General features: G+C 44.2%; 1 protein-coding gene across 1 annotated transcript; it reads right to left on the bottom strand.

Moving 5' to 3' along the window:
• Positions 1-2,492: 2,492 nt before the first annotated feature.
• On the bottom strand, positions 2,493-3,452 carry LOC112642828 (olfactory receptor 10X1). The gene has a single exon (XM_025420635.1). The coding sequence runs from the start codon at positions 3,432-3,434 to the stop codon at positions 2,493-2,495; it is 942 nt and encodes a 313-aa protein (XP_025276420.1). The 5' UTR covers positions 3,435-3,452.
• Between the last annotated feature and the right edge of the window lie 21,681 nt (positions 3,453-25,133).

Raw genomic sequence — 25,133 nt, 5'->3', positions numbered from 1 at the left:
GGCAGAGGGAGAAGCAGGCTCCATGCAGGGAGCCAGATGTGGGATTCGATCCCGGGACCCCAAGATCATGCCCTGAGCTGAAGGCAGATGCTCAACCACTGAGCCACCAGGCGTCCCCCATCATTGTCTATTTATATGTCCTGCCTTTATTCATCAATCCCACCAGGGAATAATATTATATTTCTAATATCAATAAATCATATTGATTTGACTTTTTAATATAAATTATAAATATATACATATATATTTATATTCATATAAGTCATATAAATTTTGACTTTTTAAGCCACTGTATTGTATATTCATCTAATTAATTTCTGCTCTTACCTACTCATTATTTTCTTTATAATTTTTTTGTGTTCATATAGTTATTCCCTTCCCAAATTCTTTTTTTTTTAAGATTTTATTTATTTATTCATGAGAGACACAGAGAGAGAGGCAGAGACACAGGCAGAAGGAGAAGCAGGCTCCATGCAGGGAGCCCCATGCGGGATTTGATCTGGGGACTCCAGGATTACGCCCTGGGCCAAAATCAGGCACTAAACCATTGAGCCACCCAGGGATCCCCTCTCTTCCCAAATTCTTTTTTTTTTCCTTCCCAAATTCTTGAGATGAATGCTTATGCTATTAATCTTCAGCCTGTGAACATTTTAAATATGCATTTTGTAGGTCATATGTTTCCATCTGAACACTGGAAAGCTGTATCCTATGAACTTGTTGACCCACAGTATTTCCATTTTCTCCAATTCAAATAATTTCTTTCGTATTCATAAGTTGTTTTTATTTGACTCATGATGTATTTAGAAGTGTGTTTCTTGACTTTTAAACATCTAAGTATTTTCCAGTTCCCATTTAGTTACTTATTTCTATCTCAACACAGAATATTGAGCGGCAACTAGCGCTGTCTGTCCCAGTCACTACCTTAGATATATGCAAGTTAATTAGTCCAAATTCAAGTTCAGGAACTTAAGCCTGGACTTCATCATATTATCTATACCTAGCAAGGGTGGGTAAATGGTTAGCATCGGTTTGCAAGATTTTCTGCCTTCCTTAGATTGGATAATCTGTTCTCAAGGGCAAAAGTAGAAGAAGCTCCAGTCACTGTGCCATCAGAATGGCCCCAGGGAAGAGAAGGGAGTCGCGGCAACAGGTAACCGCAATGGTGCGTGTTTGTAAAATACCTCATCTGTTCTCTCATTTTCTTTATAACATCCCTGTCAGCAATATGTTTGATGTACATCAAACCCTAATACATGTCATGAGACATGTCATGTCTGTCGGTCATGAGAGGGCACAGATTTGGTTAACAATAGTTGAACTTTGAGCAACGGATTCAGAGAATCCCCCGAGGCTCCTGTGTTTGAATATTCCTTAAGATCACTTGCTACTTTTGTGTGAAATAACCTCCACAATGCTTCCAGCTTTTCCAGGTGATGTAAGGATTTGATGCTCTGTTTATCTGGCTTCCTTCTGCATACATCATATGTCTGCAGAAATTATTCCAAAACTCCTGTCATGGTGAAAACCTTCAATATCATGATTCTTTTTTTTTGGTTTTTAACATTGGCTTTGGAATTCCTTCATTGTAAAGACAACGGGGGTTATTTCCAGCCCTCATCCATGGATTTCTCCAGTCTTGGGATGTACAGGAGGTTGTACTGTTGTGTTTGTTTGTTGGATCAATGTTCCAAGATATTTAATATATTCAGAAGTGAGCATCGGTCACTTCTGACAATCATGAAGAGTGTTTTTAAATATGTTCAGTAATGAGGGGCTTCTAGGTGGCTCCGTCAGTTAAGCATCTGACTCTTGTTTTCAGCTCACGTCCTGATCTCAGGGTCATGAGGTTGAGCCTCAAATGGAGCTCTGCGCTCAGTGGGGAGTCTGCTTCAGATTCTCTCTCTGTCCCTCCCCAATTTGTGCTCATACTCTCTCTCTCTCTCTCTCTCTAATAAATAAATAAAATCTTAAAAAAAAAACCCTTCAGTAATCAATATGGCATGGGACTTACCAAATACAGGTATCAATCCAGATATGCACAAATAGACAGTTGACGATTTCTACATTGTGTATCACCAATTAGAAAAGGTTTATCTCGTGGGAGGCACAGCCCAATGCCTCACATCTTGACCTAGAAAAATTCCTCAGCCATCTTATCTTTAGATATTTTTTAAGTGCCACTCAGTGTTGTGGTCACAAGAGTTGTTTTCCCCTTCCACAGTGTTGCTTTTCCCCTTCCGTGATGCAGGATGCCCAGAGCCTGACTACTGGCAGCCTAGTGTCTTCAGGAGCAGCCAGTAGAAGTACGAGTAGTTCAACAACTTTTTTAACAAACTGAGTAAATGTTTGTGATGGTTGAGTTCCCAGGCTCAGTCTCTGGATTCCTCTGTGCCAACTTTGGAAAATGCAAATGGCACAGGCTTCTCCTGGCATCACAGGAGCAATGCCTACTGACATCAGGAGACAGTCAGTCATGCAGCAATAATCCGAAATTATTTATTTAAGAAACTTCTCTTTCCAAGCACCTTCCTAAAGGCATTCTTCATGTCCTTATTCCTGAGGCTGAAAATGAGGGGGCTGAGGAAAGGAGTAATGACTGTATAAGGGACAGACATGAGGGTATCATCTCCCCCCGAAGTTTCTGGCTTCATATAGACAATAGCGGCAAACCCAAAGTGGATAATGACCACTGTGAGATGCGAGGCGCAGGTAGAGAAGGCCTTCTGCTTGCCCTTGGCTGATGGGATCCTGAATACAGTGGAGAGAATGAACACGTAAGTGATGATGATGAGCAGGAAGGTGCCCATCAAGCCTGACACTGAGATCATCGTCACAATGGATTCAGTGAGGTTGCTGTCTATACAGGCCAGCCTCGCCACTGTCCGCATGTGGCAGAAGAAGTGTTTGACGAGGTTGGGGCTGCAGAAGGAGCCCCTGAATATCAGTGCAGTCTCTATCAGAGAGATGAGAAAGCCTCCCCCCCAAGCAGAGGCCACAAGCTGTCCACACACCCCATTGGTCATAAGCAGTGGATATCTGAGAGGGTTGCAGATGGCCAGAAAGCGATCATATCCCATCAAGGTGAGGATGATACAATTTGTGCCACCGAGTCCCAAGAAGAAACACATCTGCAAGCCACACCCCATGACTGAGATGCTCTTGTTTTCAGTCAGCAGATCGGCCAGCATCTTGGGGATGATGGTCAGTGTGTAGCAGGTCTCGGAGAAAGAGAGGGCACCAAGGAAGAGGTACATAGGGGTGTGGAGAGATCTGTCCACCCAAGTTAGACCCATGATAGCCAGGTTACCTGTGAGGGTGAGAAGATAGAGGCAAAGGAAGACCACGAAGAGGAAAGCCTGCACATGGGGGTACACGGAAAAGCCAACAAGAATGAATTCCTTCAGGACTGTCTGGTTGACCTTCATTGTTTGCATGTCTGAAATCTGGAAGAAACAACAAATAATTATTCCATTCTCCGTTATTCTTTGAAAATTACGGTGTGAATAAGACAGATGACCAGAGTTATAATTACTGACTGATTTTTCATTTGGTTTAGCAAAACACCAGCCATATGTAGGTTATGTGCTTTCCTAACTTTTAAATTCTCTTGTTACCCCCTTATTGAGCAACCGCTGATCACTGATCACTTATTGGATGACAGAAGATGCTTTCTGGCTTATTTTTTAAGAAGACTTTATTGGCTGGTAATATAATGAGGAAAAAGGATTCTTTTTTTTTATAATTTTTTTTTTTTTATTTACAATAGTCACACACAGAGAGAGAGGCAGAGACACAGGCAGAGGGAGAAGCAGGCTCCATGCACCGGGAGCCCGACGTGGGATTCGATCCCGGGTCTCCAGGATCGTGCCCTGGGCCAAAGGCAGGCACCAAACCGCTGCGCCACCCAGGGATCCCAGGAAAAAGGATTCTGATTAATATCCAGATAAAGGAAATTCAGGTGCATTAGCTGAGCTAGATTTGGTCAAACTCTGAATACTAGAAAAAAAAAAAAAAAACAACAAAACTACCAAGTAGTTCATACACAGAGTCAGGGTCTGACAAAGCAACTTCCACATAAAATATTGTCTGTAAATATCTAATGAGTGAAGATTGATAATTGGTTTGTTAGTCATTTAGGGACCAAATTTGGACAATGGCCTATGATTGCAAAGAAGCCCAAAGTCACTATCTCTTCTTGGAGAGGACTGTTAGATCCTGAAATATTAAGAGAAAGTAAAGAATATGCTCCCTTCCCTCTATTCTCAGGAGAGTGAAAATAGGCTACTCCAGGACACTTCAGATTAATAGTGATTAATTAGAGTAAGTCGATGGTATTGATAAGCAGACTTTTTATGCAAACACAGTGCAGGTTGCAGGTGAAAATTGGCCCGTTTTGTCAATGCCAAGCCAGCATCTGAAAAAGATAAAATAACTAGAGATTCTGTGAATTCTTTGATAATTCTGCTTCTGATTTAATCTCAGCCTCCTGTAACTTCTACAACACGCTGCCCTTCCTTATATTTAACACATTCCCTCGGCTTCGTGCTATACTGAGCTATGGTTATTCCTCTCCAACACGTCAACATATTTAATAACTAGCATTGACAGGATCTACATTTTGGCAAATTCCTTCTAAAGATTATTGGTTTTATTCTTGACAATGAAGATGTGAAGTGCATAGGACAGCCGTGGGATGCGTACGGCAGCTGTGATTGTTTTACTGATTTTAGAAATAAGGTAGCTGTGTCTATGAAGTGGCATATTTGTAGCTGGAATCCAAGTGTTTTGACTTTAATTGTATATTCTTCCCATTTATCAATGTTTCTTGCCTCAAGGAAAGAGGCCGCCGGTCATAGATTTCTGCATTTCTCACAGTGCTAATACAAAGCGTATTAAGAAAGTAATGATTCCCTATACATGCTGCATGGATAGGTTGGTTATCAAAAAAGAGTGCTGAATCTATAAAGTTTCTCCTTTACTTTGTTATTCAGCGTTGCAGAGTGTGCTGAGCATGAAGAGAAATAGACTTTCCGCTCTTAATTGGATTTGGTTCAGGCTGAGATTCATGCTTCTGTCCGCCCAATTGAGCTGCTCACTGACAGTCAAGAGGCACTAGGAAAATGATCTAAATTATAATTATATAATTTTATCATATGTACATAAATGTAAATAAAATAAATATAGTTATATAATTATAAACCTTTTTTTATGAACGGCTGCCGAAATCACCCACGGCCATATGGGCTCTCCTTAGAGATCTCCTTGATTCTTTTGTCCTCTTCTTAGACCTGGCGAGACTCGTTCTTTCTTGGCCACACGCGAAGCATGTGACTCCCCTTCCCCACCACACCTTCTCCCTTCCCGTTCTCACTCTGTCTCACTGTTTGCACACCTGCGCTGTCTGAGTGATTATCTCTCCAAAAGAAGACTTGAGCGGCTTTTGTCCTGCCTCCCGCTGTGTTAGGAGGGGCAGCGTCTGAACCATCCTGGGGCTCCCTTAGGAGGCATTTTAAGCGAGCCTCCTTCACGTCTAAATTTAGGTACCCACACCCACACTGGCAGCTCGTCCTTACGCTTCCCCTGCAAACAGGCTTTGGAAGCACTCCGACCGTCTCCGACGACTTTCTCCCCTCCCAGAAATACTAGGTCCCAGATGCCCTCCTGCTTATTTCGGAGACACCGTGAACAGTTCTTGCCTCAGGAAAGGACCTCACATGCTGAAGTTTTCTAGTTCTCTTGACTCTTCACAATAACTCTGTGGGAAGAGCAATTCGATGGGGGTGCAGAACTAAAAGATGAACCAAATACCCCCAAAGCGAGTTGAAGGGGAGAGTAGACTGGCAACACAAGTTGTTTTTAGTACCTGGGGTCCTGCGTACAGAACTCAAGCTCGCTCTTTCTTTCTCTTTATCTATCATCTATCATCTATCTATCTATCTATCTATCTATCTATCTATCTATCATCTATCTATCTTCTATCTGTTTATGTATTTATAGAATGGAAGACAGGGGTAAAGTCAGAAGGAGAGAAAAAGCCCTAAGCAGGCATCGTGCTGAGTCTAGAGCCCAAGGTTGGGGGGTGGGGGTGGGTGCTTGATCTCCTGACCCTGAGCTCAGTAGCTGAACCTGAAACTGATGTAGGAGTGAGCCAGGGGCAGATGGGGCTAGGCAGGGAAAGAGAAGGGAAAGGCCCAGGGTCAGGCTCCCATAAGTCTGTGGGCTTCCCTAAATCCCAAGGACACCAAATGGCTCCGACTCAGGCTCCTACCCATCCCAAGGAAACAGAGATAAGACAGGAAAAACAGAGAAAAAAAGGAAATTAGGTTTCTTGGCTCCCAGGTGTTCGGGAGTATCTCCCTTTGATGGTTACCAGGCGATCCCAGAGACTCACCAGACCCCAAAACGGCCGAATGCCAATCCCCTGAGACAGCACAAGGAAATCTCCAGGCCGCGGGCTCCCTGGTTAGGTTCTCAATGAAAGGCCAGCCCGAAAGCCCTCGGTGGCAGTCCTGTCGGGACCCCTCTCACTTCTTCACTCAATACGCTTCTCTCGCTTCACTCGCTGTCTGGTGCTCGCGAGGCCCCAGGAGCAGGAACCACGCTGTCCCGTATCATCCGGTGTGGAAACCTGCGATCACGCCCAGTGAAGGGTGAGTAAGGCGGACTCTTGTCTTGTCGTTCCTGGGAGACCTCTTCTCGTAACAGACTGCAAAGTGGGGCACCTGTCGGCCAGTTAAAGGCAACTAGCGGGGCCGCCGGTCTTGACTCAGGGGACAGGCTTCTGGAGGAAGGGCTGCCCCCCCAACCCCCCGCAAGGGACGGGACGCCGGCCTAACCCTGGCGGGCTCTGCTCTCAGTCTTTCCACTTTCCTGGTTGGCTTCTCTGCACCCGGGGGCTTCGCCGGTGGTGGCCTGTGCCTGCCCACAGGGGACGCTCAGGGGACCTCAGGTGTTTGAACAGAAACGCTCGAAGGTCCGACGAGGACGCTTAACTGAAACTGCGCTGGGCCGGCGGCTCCGGGCCGCGGACTAGGGATGCACCAGGGGCTGCGGCTCAGGCTGGGGCCCAGGCTCAGGTGGGGACAGGCAACCCCGTCTCTGGGCCTGCCCCTGGCTTGCAGCTGGTGGCCCTGGGGTGTTGCAGATGCGGGAAGGACGAGACGGCCGAGGGGTCCCAGCCCGGGGAGCCTCCCGGAGGCAGCACAGCCTCCCGCCGAGGCCCCGGTGACCCGCTTGCTTCCTTGGGCTTCTAAGGGGAGGATCACAGTATAACTATTAACCTCACTAAACCCTATGAGGGGAGCCAGATTCATGGGGAAACCCAAGGGAACAAGCAAGATTAGGGGCAGCTGGGCAAGAGCAGCCACTCCCCTGGGGACGGCGAACCCGGGTTGCCTTGGTTTACAGGACAGAGCTGAGTGGTGGGGACACCTTCGCAGTCACCTCTGCGTAGCAGGTATGGGGTAAGTGAGTCCGACCCGGGTCGCAAGCCGGGATACAGACCAGCCTCGGCAGAGACGCCTTAGATGGCATTCTGCAAAATTGGGGAAACCTGGCCGGCTGACGCTTGAGGGAAAACATCTGAAGGTTTTCTGTTCCCGGGCGTGGCCTCAGCATCGCCTGGAGGCTGCAGAGGCCTGGCCTCCGGAAGGCCCTACTCCCCTATTTGGATCTGGACTGAAAGGGAGGGCCGATGGTCCAGGGCCCCTGTGCCCGAGCATTCTTCACCTCGGGACAGCAGGCTGACTCCGCAGGTCTCATGAGCCCCTCCCTTGGGGGTCCGCAAACCATCACAAGGAGCAGGTGCCCAATGACCCGCCCCCGAAGCTCCTTCCCAGGAAACACCACCTGTTAAACCCTCTTGCCCGCCTCATTCAGGGTTGCCTCACACCGAGAATCTCCCCCGTGAGAAAAAGGTGCACCTGCCGTACCCGTAGCTGAAAAGGCCAGTGAACGTGGCCCAAGCAAGGTACACGTGCCACTGTCTCTCCAAGACTTCCAACACATCAACAGTGACCTGGGCAGGACGCAGGGAACCCTGACCAACATATGGGAGTCTTTCAAAGTATAATCCAAATGTTTGAATCAGGTTGGAGGGATGTAACGTTGATTCTTGATCAGACTTTGCTGCAGAAAGGCAAGCTGCCTTGCAGGCCACCGAGAGCTCTGGGGACGAGCACGTGATGGCCTTGGAGGAACGACTACAGGTTGGGGAAGGGGCGTTCCCTACTGGTAACAGGCGGTCCTCCGGGCGCCCCCAGATGGGACTATGCTTGTTCCTTGGGGGTCTGGAAACAGAAACATTTCCAGGCATGTGTTCTGGAAGGATTGAGGAGAACCAGGGCCAAGGCTTTCAACTATTCTAAGGTGGCCCAGGTAATTCAGGGGTCCCTAGAGCCCCCTTCTACCTTAGAGAGACTTCAATACCGCAGACCTGTCTGACCCCACATACTCCAGAGGAGGAAATAATATTAAAGGATAAGCTTGTAACTCAATCGGCTCCTGATATTTGGAGGAAATTACAAAAGATGGCAATAGGTCCCAACAACTCCCTGGATACCCTCCTCCCACCCGAAGACGGCTTTTTCAGTAGAGATCAACGGGAGGGCCAGAGAGACAGGAAGGAGAGATCAAATGAAAGCCATTTTTCTGGTGGCAGCCGTCAAAGGCCAAGACTTGGAGCCAACCCGAAAAACTCCTGACGCCTGTTGTAAATGTGGGCAGATTGGCCCCTTTGAGGGAGAATGCCCCAAAGGCCAGCACGGCGCTGTCCTCCATGCAAAGGAGACCACGGGGAGAGTGTCTGTCCTCACAGACGTAGGTCCAGGGCCTGCCCCCTTCTCAAGGGATCCAGCAGGATCCATGGGGCCCGGGTCTCTATCTCTCTGCCCCCGCCGCACAGAAGATCATCACTACACAGGAGCCTCGGGTTATACTGGAGATAGAGGGAAACAAAATCAATTTCCTGGGTACGGGGCTGCTTGCTCTGTCCTCTCTTCCTATCCCGGTCGCCTCACTACTCCTAAGGTCACTGTTGGGGCGTCTCAGGAGAAGCCCTGACCAAATACTTTTCAGAGCCCCTCTGCTGTGTCTGGGTAGAGACAAGGTCCACACATTCCCTTCTAATCATGCCTGAGAGTCCAACTGCTTTGTTAGGAAGGGACATCTTAGCTCAAATGATGACCACGGCATTAGTGGCCCTGGGACAACCTTCCTGTCTCCCTCTAACAGAGAGGAAGGGCCACCCTCAGGTACGGCCTCTGAAGGAAAAATAGGACACGCTTAGACCGCCTCCCCAGTGGTGATCCGCCTAAAGGATCCCTCCTCCTTTCCCCACCAAAAGCAATATCTTCTAAAATCTGGGACTAAAAAAAGATTAGAAAGTGTCATAAATAATTTAAAGGCACAGGGACTTCTAAAGCCCTGCGACAGTCCCTGCAACTCCCCTATTTTGGGAATACAAAACCCAACGGTGAATGGAGGTTAGCTCAAGACCTCCGCCTGATGAAGGGAGCAGCCACCCCACTCCAGCCTGGGGTCCCCAACCCTTATACTCTGTGGGCACAGATACCCAGTGACACTGAGTGGTTTTCAGTCCTAGAGCTTAAGGATGCCTGTTTCTGTATCCCCGTACACCCTGACTCGCAGTATCTCTTTGCTTTCAAAGCTGCAATAGGACAAAATACACAGTTAACTTGGACTGGTTTGCCCCAGGGATTTCGGGACGGTCCACATTTATCTGATCAGGCCTTAGCAAAAGATCTTTTTGGAGTTTAATTATCCTCCCATTAAGGTTTTGCAATATGTGGACATTCTTATTGGTGGTCCCACCAACCCAATCTCTCAGGAAGAAACAAGTGCTTTACTTAACGTTTTGACCTCTCTTTTTTGTTGTTGTTGTGGTTTATTTTTTTATTTTATTTTTTTTATAAATTTATTTTTTATTGGTGTTCAATTTACCAACATATAGACTAACACCCAGTGCTCATCCCATCAAGTGCCCCCCTCAGTGCCTGTCACCCAGTCACCCCCACTCCCCACCCACCTCCCTTTCCACCACCCCTAGTTCGTTTCCCAGAGTTAGGAATCTCACATGTTCTGTCTCCCTTTCTGATATTTCCCACTCATTTTTTCTCCTTTCCCCTTTATTCCCTTTCACGATTTTTTATATTCCCCAAATGAATGAGACCATATAATGTTTGTCCTTCTCCGATTGACTTACTTCACTCAGCATAATACCCTCTAGTTCCATCCACGTTGAAGCAAATGGTGGGTATTTGTCATTTCTAATGGCTGAGGAATATTCCATTGTATACATAGACCACATCTTCTTTATCCATTCATCTGAAGGATAGACGGTGTCAAGGAAAAAGGCCCAACTGTGCCAACCTCTGTAAAATACTTACACCTGATATTATCAGAAGGCACTAGGGCACTAGGAGAAAAAAGGACTAAGCCTATCTAGTCTCGTCTCTCCCTTTACCTCCACACCCTGAAACAGCTAGGTGGGTTTTTGGGAATTGCAGGATACTGTAGGTTATGGATACCTGGGTTTGGAGAAATAGCTCACCCGTTATATCACTTAATAAAGGAGTCTCAGTCTAGTGGAACCTCTATCCTACGACGGGAGCCAGAGGCCCAACAGGCCTTTTGTAAACTTAAATGAGTGTTATTAAAAGCTCCAGCTCTACATCTTCCGGTGGGAAAAGATTTTAACTTGTAAGTCACAGAAAGAAAAGGAATAGCTCTTGGAGTTGTGACCCAGACTAGGGGATCACAGCAACCGAGAGGATGCCTAAGCACAGGATTAGACGTCGTGTCAAGGAGGCGGCTGGCATGTTTACGGGCTGCAGCAGCTGCTGCATATCTAATACCCGAAGCCACTAAGATAACCTTGGGTGCAGATGTAACTGTTTACGCCCCTCACAATATAATAGGACTATTGGAATCGAAAAGAGGCTTCTGGCTGATAGTCGCCTCTTAAAATTGGATTGGATTCTGTATACTGATGGCAGCTCCTTTGCAAAAGAGGGACCAAGGAAGGCTGGATATGCTGTAGTTATTTCTTCTGCAGTGATTGAAAGCAAGCCCCTTTCTCCGGGCACTAGTGCTCAACTAGCTGAATGAATAGCCTCAACCCAAGCATTCGAACTAAGCAAAAATAAGCGGGTTAATATCTATACAGACTCTAAATATGCCTTCTTGGTCTTACAGGTCCAGGCTGCAATATGGAAAGGACGACATTTCCTGACAGCACATGGGTCCCCTAGAGATTATCACAAGGAGACAGATGACCTTTTAAAGTCTGTCTTGCTGCCCCTAGAGGTAGCAGTTGTACATTGTAAGGGACATGAGAAAGGGGCTAATCAAGCAACTATGGGTGATGATTTTGCTGATATCACAGCTAAAGCTGCTGCAAAGCAAGCCCTTTCGAAAGGAGCCACTAGTGGATGGTCCCTTATCTGGGACAGTTCTCTTACTCCGTTTAGAACTACTTATTCTCCTGAAGAAATGGAAGGGGGAGTCTCCCATGGGCACAGTCTCCAGCCCTCAGGATGGTTACAGACCAATCTGGGGCAACTACTATCACCTGGCTCGCAAAGTTGAAAGGTCATTAAATTGTTACATCAAGGTTTTCTTTTGGATAGGGACAAAACATATCTGTTGGTCAAGAAAATGCTGGGAAAAAATTATCAAAAACAGTTCAACGAGTAACATCTGCCTGTGAAATTTGTCTCAAAAACAAAATTTGTCTCAAAAACCCCCTTGGCAGATGACTTACACCTCCAGGGAACCAAAGGACTGGAGGCTAGCCTGGAAAGAATTGGTGATTAGACTTTATCCATATGCCAGAGTCAAAAGTTTTCTGGTATTTGTTGGTAGGAGTCGATACTTTTACCAACAGAGTAGAGGCCTACCCATACAAGACTGAAAAGGCTCAGGAAATAATAAGGGGTTTGCTTCATGAGCTAATATCTAGATTTGGGGATCCCTGGGTGGCGCAGCGGTTTGGCGCCTGCCTTTGGCCCAGGGTGCGATCCTGGAGACCCGGGATCGAATCCCACATCGGGCTTCCGGTGCATGGAGCCTGCTTCTCCCTCTGCCTATGTCTCTGCCTCTCTCTTTCTCTCTCTGTGACTATCATAAATAAATAAAAATTTAAAAAAAAAATAAATAAATAAATAAATAAATAATATCTAGATTTGGCTTGCCCCAAAGTCTGCAGAGTCCAGATAATGGTCCCTCCATTAAGGCCACTATCACCCAGGGGATGTCATCCAGGGGAATAGATTACCACTTACATTGTGCTTGGAGGCCTCAGTCCTCAGGAAAGGTGGAAAAAATAAATGATATCCTTAAAAAAAAAACCAAAAAAAAAAAACAAAAAAAAACTAAGGAAATAATCTCAAGAGACCCAGCTCTCCTGGACTTTGGCCCTTCCCATAGCATTAATTAGAATAAGAAACACTCCAAAAGTTCAAGGACTTAGTCCATTTGAGCTGCTATGTGGACAAGCTTTCCTAACCAATGATTTTCTATTTGACCCGGAGACAGATGCCCAGATTAAACATATAACATCTTTAGCTCAACTCCAACAACGACTCCAACAACTATCCAATAAGCAGCCATGGGAAAAAGGACCTCCTATATATCAACTGGGGGATCTGGTGTTGGTTAAAACTTTACACACTAATTCCCTGTCAACGAATGAAAGATGGGAAGGACCATATCCTGTCATTCTCTCTATTCCAACTGCTGTTAAAGACTCAGGTCTTTTTTTTTTTTTTAAGTATTTTATTTATTTATTCATGAGAGACACAGAAAGAGAGGCAGAGATGCAGGCAGAGGGAGGAGAAGCAGGCTCCAGGCAAGGAGATTCAGGTGGGACTCGATCCCGGGACTCTGAGATCAGGCCCTGAGCTGAACGCAGACACTCAATCACTGAGCCACCCAGGTGTCCCAAGATTCAGGTCTTGAATCCTGGATTCATCAGTCCCATATTAACGAGTGGACATGAGACCTCAATAGTCTTACAAGTGACCCTCCAGCCTATTCCTGTGAGCCCATAGAAACCCTCTATTTACTACTCAAAAAACAAGGCAAGTAAACCTAAGAGCCATGATTTTGGAGTTACTTTTACTATGGAATAATATACATTTTAACATCCTGGGCTGTCAATATAACTGTGGGGGGAAACTTAACTCTCCAAAGCTGGTCCAACTGTTCTTTGCCTGTTAGCCCCATAGTGTGGAAAGAAGAAAATACTGTTATTTATGAACAGAAAATGCCCAACACTTCCTGTTTCACCAACTTAACAGATCAGTCCCACAAAGAAAATAAAAATTATACCGTACAACTGGCTGCCAAGACATTAATGGATGCAGGAAAATACACCTGTGTAAAAATACAAAAAAAAAAAAAAAAAAAGACCTCCCAATATTGACTACAAAAGTTCTTTTCCCACTAAGGTCACTATAAACCCCGACCCCAGGACACTGTTGGCTGCATCCAATTTTTGGATACATATGGCTCTCGGTGTCATGAATCAACCTTGTTTTTGTATTGCCAACAGTTACTCCCCACAAAGTTGGCTTTTCAATAGCCTACTAGGTGTGGGGGCCTCCCAGGCTGAAATATTATGACTCAATAAGCATCTTACTACTCAGCTTCAAGCTTCTTCTCTGCAATTCAGGCCTCCAATATGTCTAAAACATATAGTTCAAGCCAATTGCATATGCATAGCCTGCAGTAAGCCTACTAATCAATGCAACTTTACCTTACACCTCCCATCCTCAACTAGTGACTTACACCTACCAAGAGGATGGGCCTTATTTTGTGTTGATATGGCCTATTACATCATTCCTAAATGATTCTTGGGATTATATACTGTAGGCATACTAGGACTATTACTTTTCCTACCTCCAGCATCCCTTTACCAATGAGGACTGCCTCATCTACTTCCCAATTGCAATGATAATGTGGTTCTCATATCGGATGGGGAAGTAGCAGCCTTAGCTCTCTCATTAGTAGGCCTCCCAGCACTAGGAAAAGTCATACACCATGAGATAAAGCAAACTGTTTGCTCAGAAGAACCTTAAATGACACGTCCCAAGCACTGGATGCTCTAAATTAAGAACTGAGTGAAATTAGGGCAGGATTTCTAGAAAGTTGGGCAACCATTGATTACTTACTATGTTAACAGCACTTAGGTTGTAAAGAGTTTTCAAACATGTGCTGTTTTAATATAACTGACAGTTCTTACAAGGCCTTGCGATTAATAAATGACATCTGAGCTCAACTGGACAAAATCAGAGTCTCTCCAGGATTGTTTGTTTGGCTCGGAAACTGGGGTCAAAATTTCAGAGTTGCCATCTTACTCATAGAAATAATTGCTGGATTTTGTCTTTTTCTCTGTTTGTCGGTGCCTGTGTTGCCTCATGCCTTCCAACATCTCTTGGGATCCATACCATGAACCTCTTAACCGACCCCTGAGAATACTCTGACTGCCGTCCCCTCACACTGTCCCTTTTCAGCCTGAGGCAGCCAGAGCAGTCATCATCCATTCCCTAATGGCAGTGAGGGTTACTCTTCCAGGGGAAAGAATGATGCAGGTGGGGCTAGGCAGGGAAAGAGAAGGGAAAGGCCCAGAGTCAGGCTCCCATAGATCCCAAGGACACCAAATGGCTCCAACTCAGGCTCCTACCCATCCCAAGGAAACAGATAAGACAGGAAAAACAGAGAAAAAAGGAAATTAGGTTCTCTGGCTCCCCAGTGTTCAGGAGTATCTCCCTTTGATGGTTACCAGGCGATCCCGGAGACTCACCAGACCCCAAAACAGCCGAATGCCAATCCCTTGAGACAGCACAAGGAAATCTCCAGGCCGTGGGCTCCCTGGTTAGGTTCTCAATGAAAGGCCAGCCCGAAAGCCCTCGGTGGCAGTCCTGTCGGGACTCCTGTCACTTTACTTAATACACTTCTATCACTTTACTCACTCTCCTGTGCCCGCGAGATTCAGTCTTCGACCCCATGAGCAGGAACCAAGCTCTCCTGTATCAAAACCAAGAGTCAGAGGCTTAGCCGACTGTGCCACCCAGGTGCTCCTCAGGCTCCTTCTAACATACCATTTGGAGGACAGCCTGGTTTCACATAATATGCCATGTCCTCTCCTAAACAGCCCAGAGGGCTGGTGTTCAAATCCATCACTAAATTCAGAAGCATTTGAAAAATGCAAAGGATCAGCAATACATATTCCAAGAGAGGCCGTTCCTTATATAATTCTTACCAAACTGATGTGCTGAACACCTACTTGGTGAACCATCAGCAGTAGAGGAATTTCAGACCCTCCTCCTCCTTCTGACCTATTCTGAAAGTCGATGTGTGTAGGCGGGTGGGGGTGTTATGCCCCACCCTACCCTCACTCATCTCTGAAGTGATCCCTAAATCAACTTGTATTAAATTTAATTTGGGAAATGGAATCACTGACAAAAGAAATAAACACCCTGGGGATCCCTGGGTGGCGCAGCGGTTTGGCGCCTGCCTTTGGTCCAGGGCGCGATCCTGGAGACCTGGGATCGAATCCCACATCGGGCTTCCAGTGCATGGAGCCTGCTTCTCCCTCTGCCTATGTCTCTGCCTCTCTCTCTTTCTCTCTCTGTGACTATCATAAATAAATAAAAATTAAAAAAAAAAAAAAAGAAATAAACACCCTTTCCAAACTCAGAGAGAAATGATCATTTGAAGAAAACGCAGGGACAATTAATTGTGAGGAAAACAGAGTCAGATCATCTTCAAGAGTTTCCTACCTTGTGTAATGTATCAGGGCCCCGGAGCCCAGTCACGGTTAGGGTTATATCCTCCCACGATGGTCTTCCCACTGTTGGAAGCGTGCTTTGCTCTTCACTCAGAAGAGACAGAGATCCCCTGAATAAAAGTCATTGGTCTTCATCACTCCTAGTTTAGTGACCCTGGAAAGTCCATGCACCTTCTGGGTCTAAGTTTCTCTAGCTGGGGAGTGAAGAGAGGGCCCTGAGTTTGTGCAGGCTTCAGCTCCCTGTGGCCCCAGAGCTCCCGAGGTCAGCTGTGAGGCTGGGCCACACGCGATACGGTCTGTTTCTACCACTCACAAAATCACAGAGGCTACGCACCTTTTCTCCTACCAGCTTAGAGATATTGTCTGATTGTCATGAGGGCCTGAGGTTCCTCAGCTCGAGAGCTTTGGCTCTGGCTAGGAGACCCCCAGGGATTCCTCTCTCCTTTCATCAGAGGGAGCAAGAGAACTTTCTCACTCAACTTAGTAATTTTCTCTCATTAGTTACAGGATCTTGTGTAACGTGTGGCAAGTACAACTCTGCTGGGGACTCTCTGGGGATCGAAGAGTTGCAGAGTTCCTATTCTGTGCGCTAATTCACAAGTTCTGTCTTGGCAGAGAGGGGAATGAGGCACGTCCCTAATGCTCCCTCCCCCACTCTCACCCTCCTGGGTATTTGGGGTGTTGGAAGACCTCACCCTGAGAGGAACCATCTCTTCTTGCTGGTGGAGGAAAGAAGACGGAGCCAACGAAAAGTGAATAGCACTGTTGTGTGCTCAGGGCGGAAACTACCCAGGCAAGAGGGGACAAGCTGGAGCAGAGCGGTCACAGGAAGAGAACTGCTGGGAAAGATGGAAAATGAGAAGGCTGGGCCTCCAGTTCCTGGTAGAATGTGATACGTCGTTGTAGTCCAGCGCTTGCAACCGTGAAATGACATAAAATTGATTAAATAAATATATTTCAAAAGAATCATACGCATGTATATGTAGGTGTGTATGTATATATATGATAATGAGATTTTCAAAAATTTTATTTATTTATTTCAGAGAGAGAGAGAGAGCACAAGTTGGGAGGAATGACCAAGGGAGAGGGAGGAGCAGACTCTCTGCTGAGCATGGAGCTAGATGTGGGTTGAATGAGAAAGTTCTCTCTCTCTCTCTCTCTCTTTTTAAAGGTTTTATGTATTTCTTCATGAGAGACACACAGAGAGAGAGGGAGAGACCCCGGCAGAGGGAGAAGCAGGCTCCATGCAGGGAGCCCGACGTGGGACTCAATCCCGGGACCCCGGGTTCACGCCCAGGGCTCAAGACAGAAGCCCAACTGCTGAGCCCCCCAGGCATCCCAAGAAAGTTCTTTTGTCTCTCTGTTGAAAGGACAGAAGAATCCCTGAGGGTCTCCTAACCTGCGCCAAATGTTTTAAAACACTTGAAGAATATGTGCAAATGGGAAATAAGCACTTGAAAAGGTGGTCAACTTACCAGTCAACGGGAAATGTAAGTTAAAAACACAGTTTGATTCCATTATACAACTATTAGAATGTCTTTGAAAAAAGAAAATTGGCCATACTAGTGTCGGTGAGGTTTGGAAGAAGTGTAACTCGTACACTATTGTCGGGAATGTAAAAACTACAAAATAGTTCAAAATTTTGGAAAGTAGTTCACCAATTTCTTACAAATTCCTATCTCTTCAAGTTGCAGGCAAAACAGTCTATAGTCACATTTCTCAGGACTCCTATCTCAATAAGGCTAACAAGTCTGGAATGAACTCAACAATCCTAAAATGACTCTGAAAGATGAAATGGAAGAGAGGGATTGACCCAGGACCTCAGTCCTTGAAGAACACCACCACCGTGGGCTCCTAGCATTTCTTTTTATGCCCCGTGTATTCTGGGTCAGGGTGCAGAGAGCCCTGTGACCTGTAATCCGAAAATGTCTACGGGCAAAGGCAGAAACAAAGCAAAAATAAGTAAATAAATAAAAGCTAAGGCTGTTCTCTCAGGCAAAGAATCAAGAAAGGGGAAGCTCAGCAGGAACTTAGTGGGAGACCTATAGCCAGTGGCGGTGGCGACCCTAATCTGCCTGCACCTGCCAGCCAGGCCTCATCCCACAGCAGCATCGCCCGCAGAGCCTACGGGGTAACCTACCCACACCTCACACCAAGAAAAATCATATCCTGAGCCACAGGACAAACCACAAGAAGCATTTTTTAAGTTTTTAGTTTAATTCCACTTTGCTAACATACAGTATTATATTAGTTCCAGGTGCACAATATAGTGATTCTGCGCTTCCACACATCAGCTGATGCTCATCCCAAGTGCACACACGCCTTAATGGCCATCACCTATTTAACTGCAAGAAATTTAAAGGCCTAGAAATCATACGGAGGACGTGTGGTTCTCTAACCATAATGGAGTCAAGTTAGGAATCAAGAACAGAAAGACAATAGGAAAATCTATAAACACATGGATATTAAGCAATATTAAGCAATCCATGGTCATAAGCAATTGAGGTCTCAAAGGAAATAAAAATAATTCATAGAACTGAACCAAAATGAGATTGCGACATATCAAGATGTGTGGGATGCAGCTAAAGCATCTATTAGAGAAGAGCAGAGGTCTCTAATAATGATTTAAATTCCTATGTCAAGAAACTAGAAAAAAAAATAACAACATTGATCTCCAAGGTGATTTATAGGCTTAATGCAATCCTTTCAAAATCCCAGAAAGGTTTTTATTTATTTTTATTTGTCATTTATTTACTTTTTTTTTTTTTTTTGGTAGAGAGTGACAAACACATTCTAATTCACTTGAAGAGGAACAGGTCCTGGAATACCCACCACACTCATGAAAAAAGAAGAATCAAGTGGAAAGCACCTCGCCCACGGAGCTACATAATCAGGACGGCGTGATGCTGACGGGCTCTCAAAGCCTGACTCAACTTTGTGGTTTCTGAGAGCCTCCCAGCCTGAACCTCCCTCGCCCTGGCCTCCGCCTCCCAGCCGGGCCTTGTCCTGCCTCCCCCTGTGGTCACTCCCTTGGGGTCCCCGGGGGCAGGCGGGCTCCAGCCGTGGGCCCGGGAGTCAGCGCCCTGGCCCGAGAGCTGCCCCCATATTTCTTCAGGCGGAGAGATAAATATATGCACACACACATGTAACACCCCCCTGCATATGAGCCTCCCTATTGCATATATTGATATTTTAACTGCACTCTTATAGCTCATTTAAAAAAAAATGTATTCGATGGAATTTAGATGCAGCGGTAATTTGCTTGGAGCTTCCACTTAAAAATATATCTTGCATTTTTCTCTATGAACTTCTCTGATATATGTGTACATACATATTTATTTATTTATAAGTTTTCGATCACTTTACCATACTTCCTGGCAAACAAAACATTTTTTAATGTTTTTATCATATTTTATATCCAGGAGAAAAGCGGATTAAATGTGAAAATTCAAATTTTATTATAGAATTATCCCTGAACAAAAGTAGTGTTTTAAAAATTACCTTATACATCAATGAATGTTTCTTCTTTGCTGAAATAAGACAGCTCAGGATCAATTTTATTCCCCAAAATTTTTTTTTAAGAAAAGCAGTGCTACTCAATTTCTTAAATTTTTTAAAAATATTTATTTATTTAAAAAAATAAAAAATAAAAAATAAAATAAAAAACAAAAATAAAATAAAAAATAAAAATAAAAATAAATAAATAAATGAATGAATGAATAAATAAATAAATAAAATTCTTTTTAAGTTCTTTAATAGTTGAACGGTCTATCATCAAAAGTTATTTTTAATAATTAGTTGGATAATAATTTTATTCCACCACATTACATGGGGCTTAAAAAGAAATCTTTTTTCTACTTTCTCAAAAACAACGATGTGCAATCGAAATTCCAACGATGTGGAATCTTTCAACGATGTGGAATCTAATTGACCTGAAAAACTATTCATTGACTATCATTAACATTCAATTTTTCAGTTTCTGAAAAGTTTATCATAATAGGGTTTCCAGTTATCACGAAACGATAGTCAGCTATGATTATCTCTTACTTATAAATATGTTGCCTTTCTATATTCAGAAGTTTGAGGAAAATAAAAATATTCTGGATTTCAGCCACTTTGCTCAGCAGATTTTATTAAAATCCCCTTGGCCTGGAGCATGCCTTAGCCGCCTACCTATTCACCTAACTTGGAAAAGGCTGGAGTTACAGACTTCATTCCCTGGGTGCAGGAAACTGTGATAAAATCCAGCCGAGAGCAACCAGGCCGAGCGGAGAGCCCTGCCTCATTCCTCCCACTCGGTGCAGCCGAGAACCCCACAAATTACAGGAAAACCCACAGGAGAGGCCCTGGGAGTGCTGCGAGGGCCAGAGCGGCCAGGACTGGGGCCTGCAGCGCGGGCTGGGCCCTGACCCGGTTCCTGGGGGCCCTGAGCTGCCCAGCCTGCCAGCTTCTGAGGTCACGAACCTGCACACCCCAACCAGACGCCCTCCTCCCTCCAAGACAAAGACACAAACAAGCAGCAAACGCCCCAGCTGCTGATTTTATTGGGCTTTTCCGTGTTTTTTCTAGTCCTCTTTCCTGCTTCCATCTTTGCTATTTCCTGCTTTCTGTCCTCGGGGTTGGCGTGTTCTTTTTCTAGGGAAGTCAGGTGTGCAGGTAGGTCATTTGTTTGGGACCTTCCTTCTCCGGGGAGGTTACTTAGCAGTATCTACTTTCCTCTTACAGGTGCTTGTGACGCATCTCCTCGTTTCAGTGTGTCTACGTGGCAAGATGATGTATATAGTTTTTGATTTCTCTTTTGGGTTCTTCCCTGACCCATTCGTTATGCAGGAGTGTTTTTCAGTTTGTATTTCCAAAACTAGTCAAGTCTGAGTTCAAGACCTAGAACATTTCCACCATTTCGGGAAGTTCCTTCCTGCTCCTATCCAATCAGAGCCACGGGGGCCAGGAGCGAAACCATTATAAGACTTTCTTGTTCTTTAAATTCATAAATGGGGGGACGCCCGGGTGCTCAGCGGTTGAGCATCTGCCTTTGGCCCAGGGCGTGATCCTGGAGACTCAGGATCGAGTCCCACGTCGGGCTCCCTGCATGGAGCCTGCTTCTCCCTCTGCCTGTGTCTCTGCCTCTCTCTCTGTCTCTCATGAATAAATAAATAAGATCTCTAAAAAAAAATAATAAATTCATAAATGGAAACAAATTGTGTGAACCATGTTGCTTGTGGCTTCTTTTACTCAATCTAATGCTTCTGAGACTTTCTACGGTGTTGCATGTTTATTCTCTTTTATTTCCGGAAATTGTTTCATTGTATGAATATTCCACAACTCGTTTATGTATTCATATGCTCCTGGTCATTTGGGCTGTTTCTGTATTTTCCATAATTACAAATTATGTAACTAAAACATATTTATACAAGTCTTCGTGTGTCCATATGCTTACTAGCTCTCTGTTCAGCTTTGTAGAAGTTGGTTTTTCTTGTAAACTTATTCTGCAATTTTACTCTGTCACCTGCTCTTTGATAAGCAAAAGTTTAATTTTTGTGATTTAATTGATCAATTCTTTATGCCTATGCATTTTTGTCTCCTGCCTACCCCAAGGTAAAGAAGATATTCTCCTGTGTATTCTTTTAGTTGTTCTGTCTTTTAGACTTTTAGGTCTGTGCCTCATCTGGGATAATTTCTGTGCATGAAATGAAGTGAGGATTAAGGTTTTATTCATTTATATTTTTTTTTCGTTTTGTTTTTCTTATATTGAAATGCAGTCATTTCAGTACCACCGATTGGAAAAACTTTCCTTTCCCCATTGATTTGCACAGGCAACCCTATGGAAATTGATGGAACTGTATATAGATGTGACTATTTCGGGTCCTTATATTTTTTATTGATCTATATACCTATCTTTTTGCCAGTGGCAGTGTTTTACGTATTGTTACTTTATAGTAGTTTTGAATTGAGATGTTTAATTCACCCAAATCTCTCATGATTGTTTAGATCTTTTTGTTTCCAGATAGATAATACTTAGAATTAGTTTGCCAGTTTCTACTCAAGTCCTGTTTGAGTTTTCAACTGAGCTACATTTAATCTATAGATAACTTTGGGAAATCAAAATTACAATACTGAATCTTTTTATCCATGACATTTTATATATCTTCATTTATTTAAATTTTCTTTAATTGTATGTAATTAATGTTTGTGGTTTTAAGTATAGAGTACTTCATCATTTTGTCTTGAATTTAATTCTTAGTGTTGATTTTAAGTATCTTTTTTAAAAAATTATTTATTTATTCATAAGAAACACACAGAGAGAGGCAGAGACACAGGGAGAGGGAGACTCGATCCCAGGACCCCAGAATCATAACCTGAGCTGAAGGTAGACGATCAACCACTGAGCCACCCAGGTGTCCCAGCATCTATGCTTTGATGTCATTAAAATTGACATCTAAAAATATTATTTCTTGGATGCCTGGCTGGCTCAGTCGGTGAAGCATCTGCCCTCAGCTCAGATCCCAGGGTCCTGGGATGGAGCCCCACTTCAGTGGAGACCCTCTGCTCAGTGGGGATTCTGCTTCTACCTCTTGTTCCTCCTCAACTCCTTCCCCCACTCATGCTCTCTCTCAAATAAATAAATAAAATCTTAAAAAAATAGAAATGTAATTTCTTATTTTTTGTATCTAATATAAAGGAAAACAATTGATTTGAGAAATTGTTTTGTTTTGTTTTAAACAGCTGTCAGAGGGCTTCTGGGGGGCTCAGTGGTTGAACGGCTGCCTTCGGCTCAGGGCGTGACCCCAGGGTCCTGGGATCGAGTCCCATGTTGGGCTTCCTGCAAGGAGCCTGCTTCTCCCTCTGCCTGTGTCTCTGCCTCTCTCTGTGTCTCTCTCATGAATAAATAAATAAAATATTAAAATAAATAAATAGATACAGAGCATTCAGGGTCCTCATCTAGGGAAGAGTTCAATGTTTCACAAAGAGGTAAGATAGTGGCTTTAGTTTTAAATAGAAGCAGAGTTTTTTTTTTTAAATCAACAATGGATATTCATTTTTACAAATAATTTTGTATAAATATTGAGATGAGTAGCTTATCTTTTTCCATTTATTTGACTAATTTGGTAAATTACATTAACATTTTCAAATAGTAAATCAGTCCTGCATTCTTGGAATGAATCCCTTTTGTCATGAAATATTATTCTTTTTACATATTGCTGGAATACAGATTTTTCATGAAATAGGCTCAACAGCATTTTGGAGGTGGTAGAAGAAAAGACCAATGAATTGGAAAATAAATCAATAGAAATACATTGATCTGGAGAAGAAAAAAATAAAATTAAAATGAGTCATTTCTGTGAGATTTTCAAGATGATAACAAGTAGTCCGGCCTTTGGAATATCGGAAGGAAATGAAAAAATAAAGAGAAAGAAAATATTTGAAGAAATAATAGCTGGAAACTTTCCAGATTTGGTGGAAGACAATAATGTACAAAGTCAAGATGTTCAACAAATCACAAGTAAGAAACACACAAAAGCATATGGAAACACTTCATTCCCAAACCGATGAAAGCCAAAGGTAAAGAGAACACGTTGAAACCACAAGAGGAATCCGACCTGTTACGTGGAGTAAAATGACGAAGTCGTTAAGGGCCGCCTGGGCATCAGAAACTGGGGAGGCCAGAGACACCACACATGGCATAAAAGAAGATGGAAACAAGCACCGTGTCGAGTAAGATTTTTTTATCTAGCAGAACTATATTTCACAAAAAAAGGCGAAAAGGAAGAAATTTTCAGATGGAGAAACGTGAAGATAGATGCTAGCAAGCACTTAGTGTAAGAAATACTGAGGGAAGGCTGCCAGAAAACGGACCCACAGAGACTTTGACACACAGGAGACAAAGAGGAACGCCGAACATGGTGAATGTGAGGTTACATATAGAAGATCATATACACGCATGTAAGTATTCTCTAAATTTCTCTAAAAAGGCATATACCTGGGGGTCCCTGGGTGGCTCAGCGGTTGGGCGCCTGTCTTGGGCCCAGGGTGTGACCCCGGGGTCCCGGGATCGAGTCCCACGTCGGGCTCCCTGCGTGGAGCCTGCTTCTCCCTCTGCCTGTGTCTCTGCCTCTCTCCCTCACTGTGTGTCTCTCACGAATAAATAAATAAAATATTTTTTTAAAAGCATATACCTGTTTAAAAATTATAACAACGTGTTAGCAGATTTAAATGAATGCAATCATGTTATTGCAACTTTCTGATATTTTAACTGGAAATAATCCAATATTAAGTTTAACTGGAGTGGGTTAAATTAAAAATGTCTGCTATCGTCTCTAGATTGACAGATAAAACAATAGCATGAGGAAAATTACCAGAAAGGCAATGGTTGTACTAATGTGATAGTAATTTCCGTCTCTGCTCATCTTCTGACTGATGCACATCACCAAGCTCGGTGGTTAAGAGACGTGTCCCTGGACACTCTCCATACTGTGCTGCCACCTGGCTGTGTCATCTTCAGCAAGGGATTTAATTTTTCTGTGCCTTAGTCTTCTTATCTGAAAAGGGAGGGCAAATCATAAAACTCTTTAAACATCCTGAGCGTTCGGTTCATCTAATGAGGTTAACAAAATGTCTAGCATTGAACGCGCATTGACAATTATCATTATCGTTTCTACTGAATCAGCAGACGGATGAAAATGTGTATTGGAGGCGTGTGGTCACACGGCTGGTGTAGCAGGGGGGAGAAATGCACGTTGGGTGAAGAGTTAGATGACATGATTAACTCTGGACTTTCTGAACATTTTCAAGTTTCTTTTTTTTTTTTTTATTCATTTATGATAGTCAGAGAGAGAGAGCGAGAGAGAGAGGCAGAGAGAGAAGCAGGCTCCATGCACTGGGAGCCTGATGTGGGATTCGATCCTGGATCTCCAGGATCGCGCCCTGGGCCAAAGGCAGGCGCCAAACCGCTGCGCCACCCAGGGATCCCCATTTTCAAGTTTCAAGACAATCTGAGTGATGGATTGAACACCTGGACACAGCTACTGCAATATGGTGGAAAGAGGATAAAGGTAATGTTGCTTTAAAAAGATGTGTCCGGGGTGCCTGGGTGGCTCCGTCGGTTGAGCGTCTGACCTTTGATTACAGCTCAGGTCGTGGTCTCAGGGTGGTGAGATGGAGCTTGGGCTCCGCACTCAGCAAGGAGTCTACTCGAGAGTCTCCCTCTGTCTTTCCCCCCTGGGCTCGCTTCCTCTCTCTCCAAAATAAATAAATAAATCTTTTTAAAAATTTGATAAAATGAAAAGATGTGTCTGAGAGAAGTGGAGTGGACAGATGAGGATGT

The sequence above is a fragment of the Canis lupus genome, chromosome 38 (genome assembly GCF_003254725.2).
Source record: "Canis lupus dingo isolate Sandy chromosome 38, ASM325472v2, whole genome shotgun sequence".
NCBI lineage: Eukaryota > Metazoa > Chordata > Mammalia > Carnivora > Canidae > Canis > Canis lupus.
The sequence above is the reverse complement of the archived record's forward strand: the minus strand, read 5'-3'. Positions and strand labels throughout refer to the sequence as shown.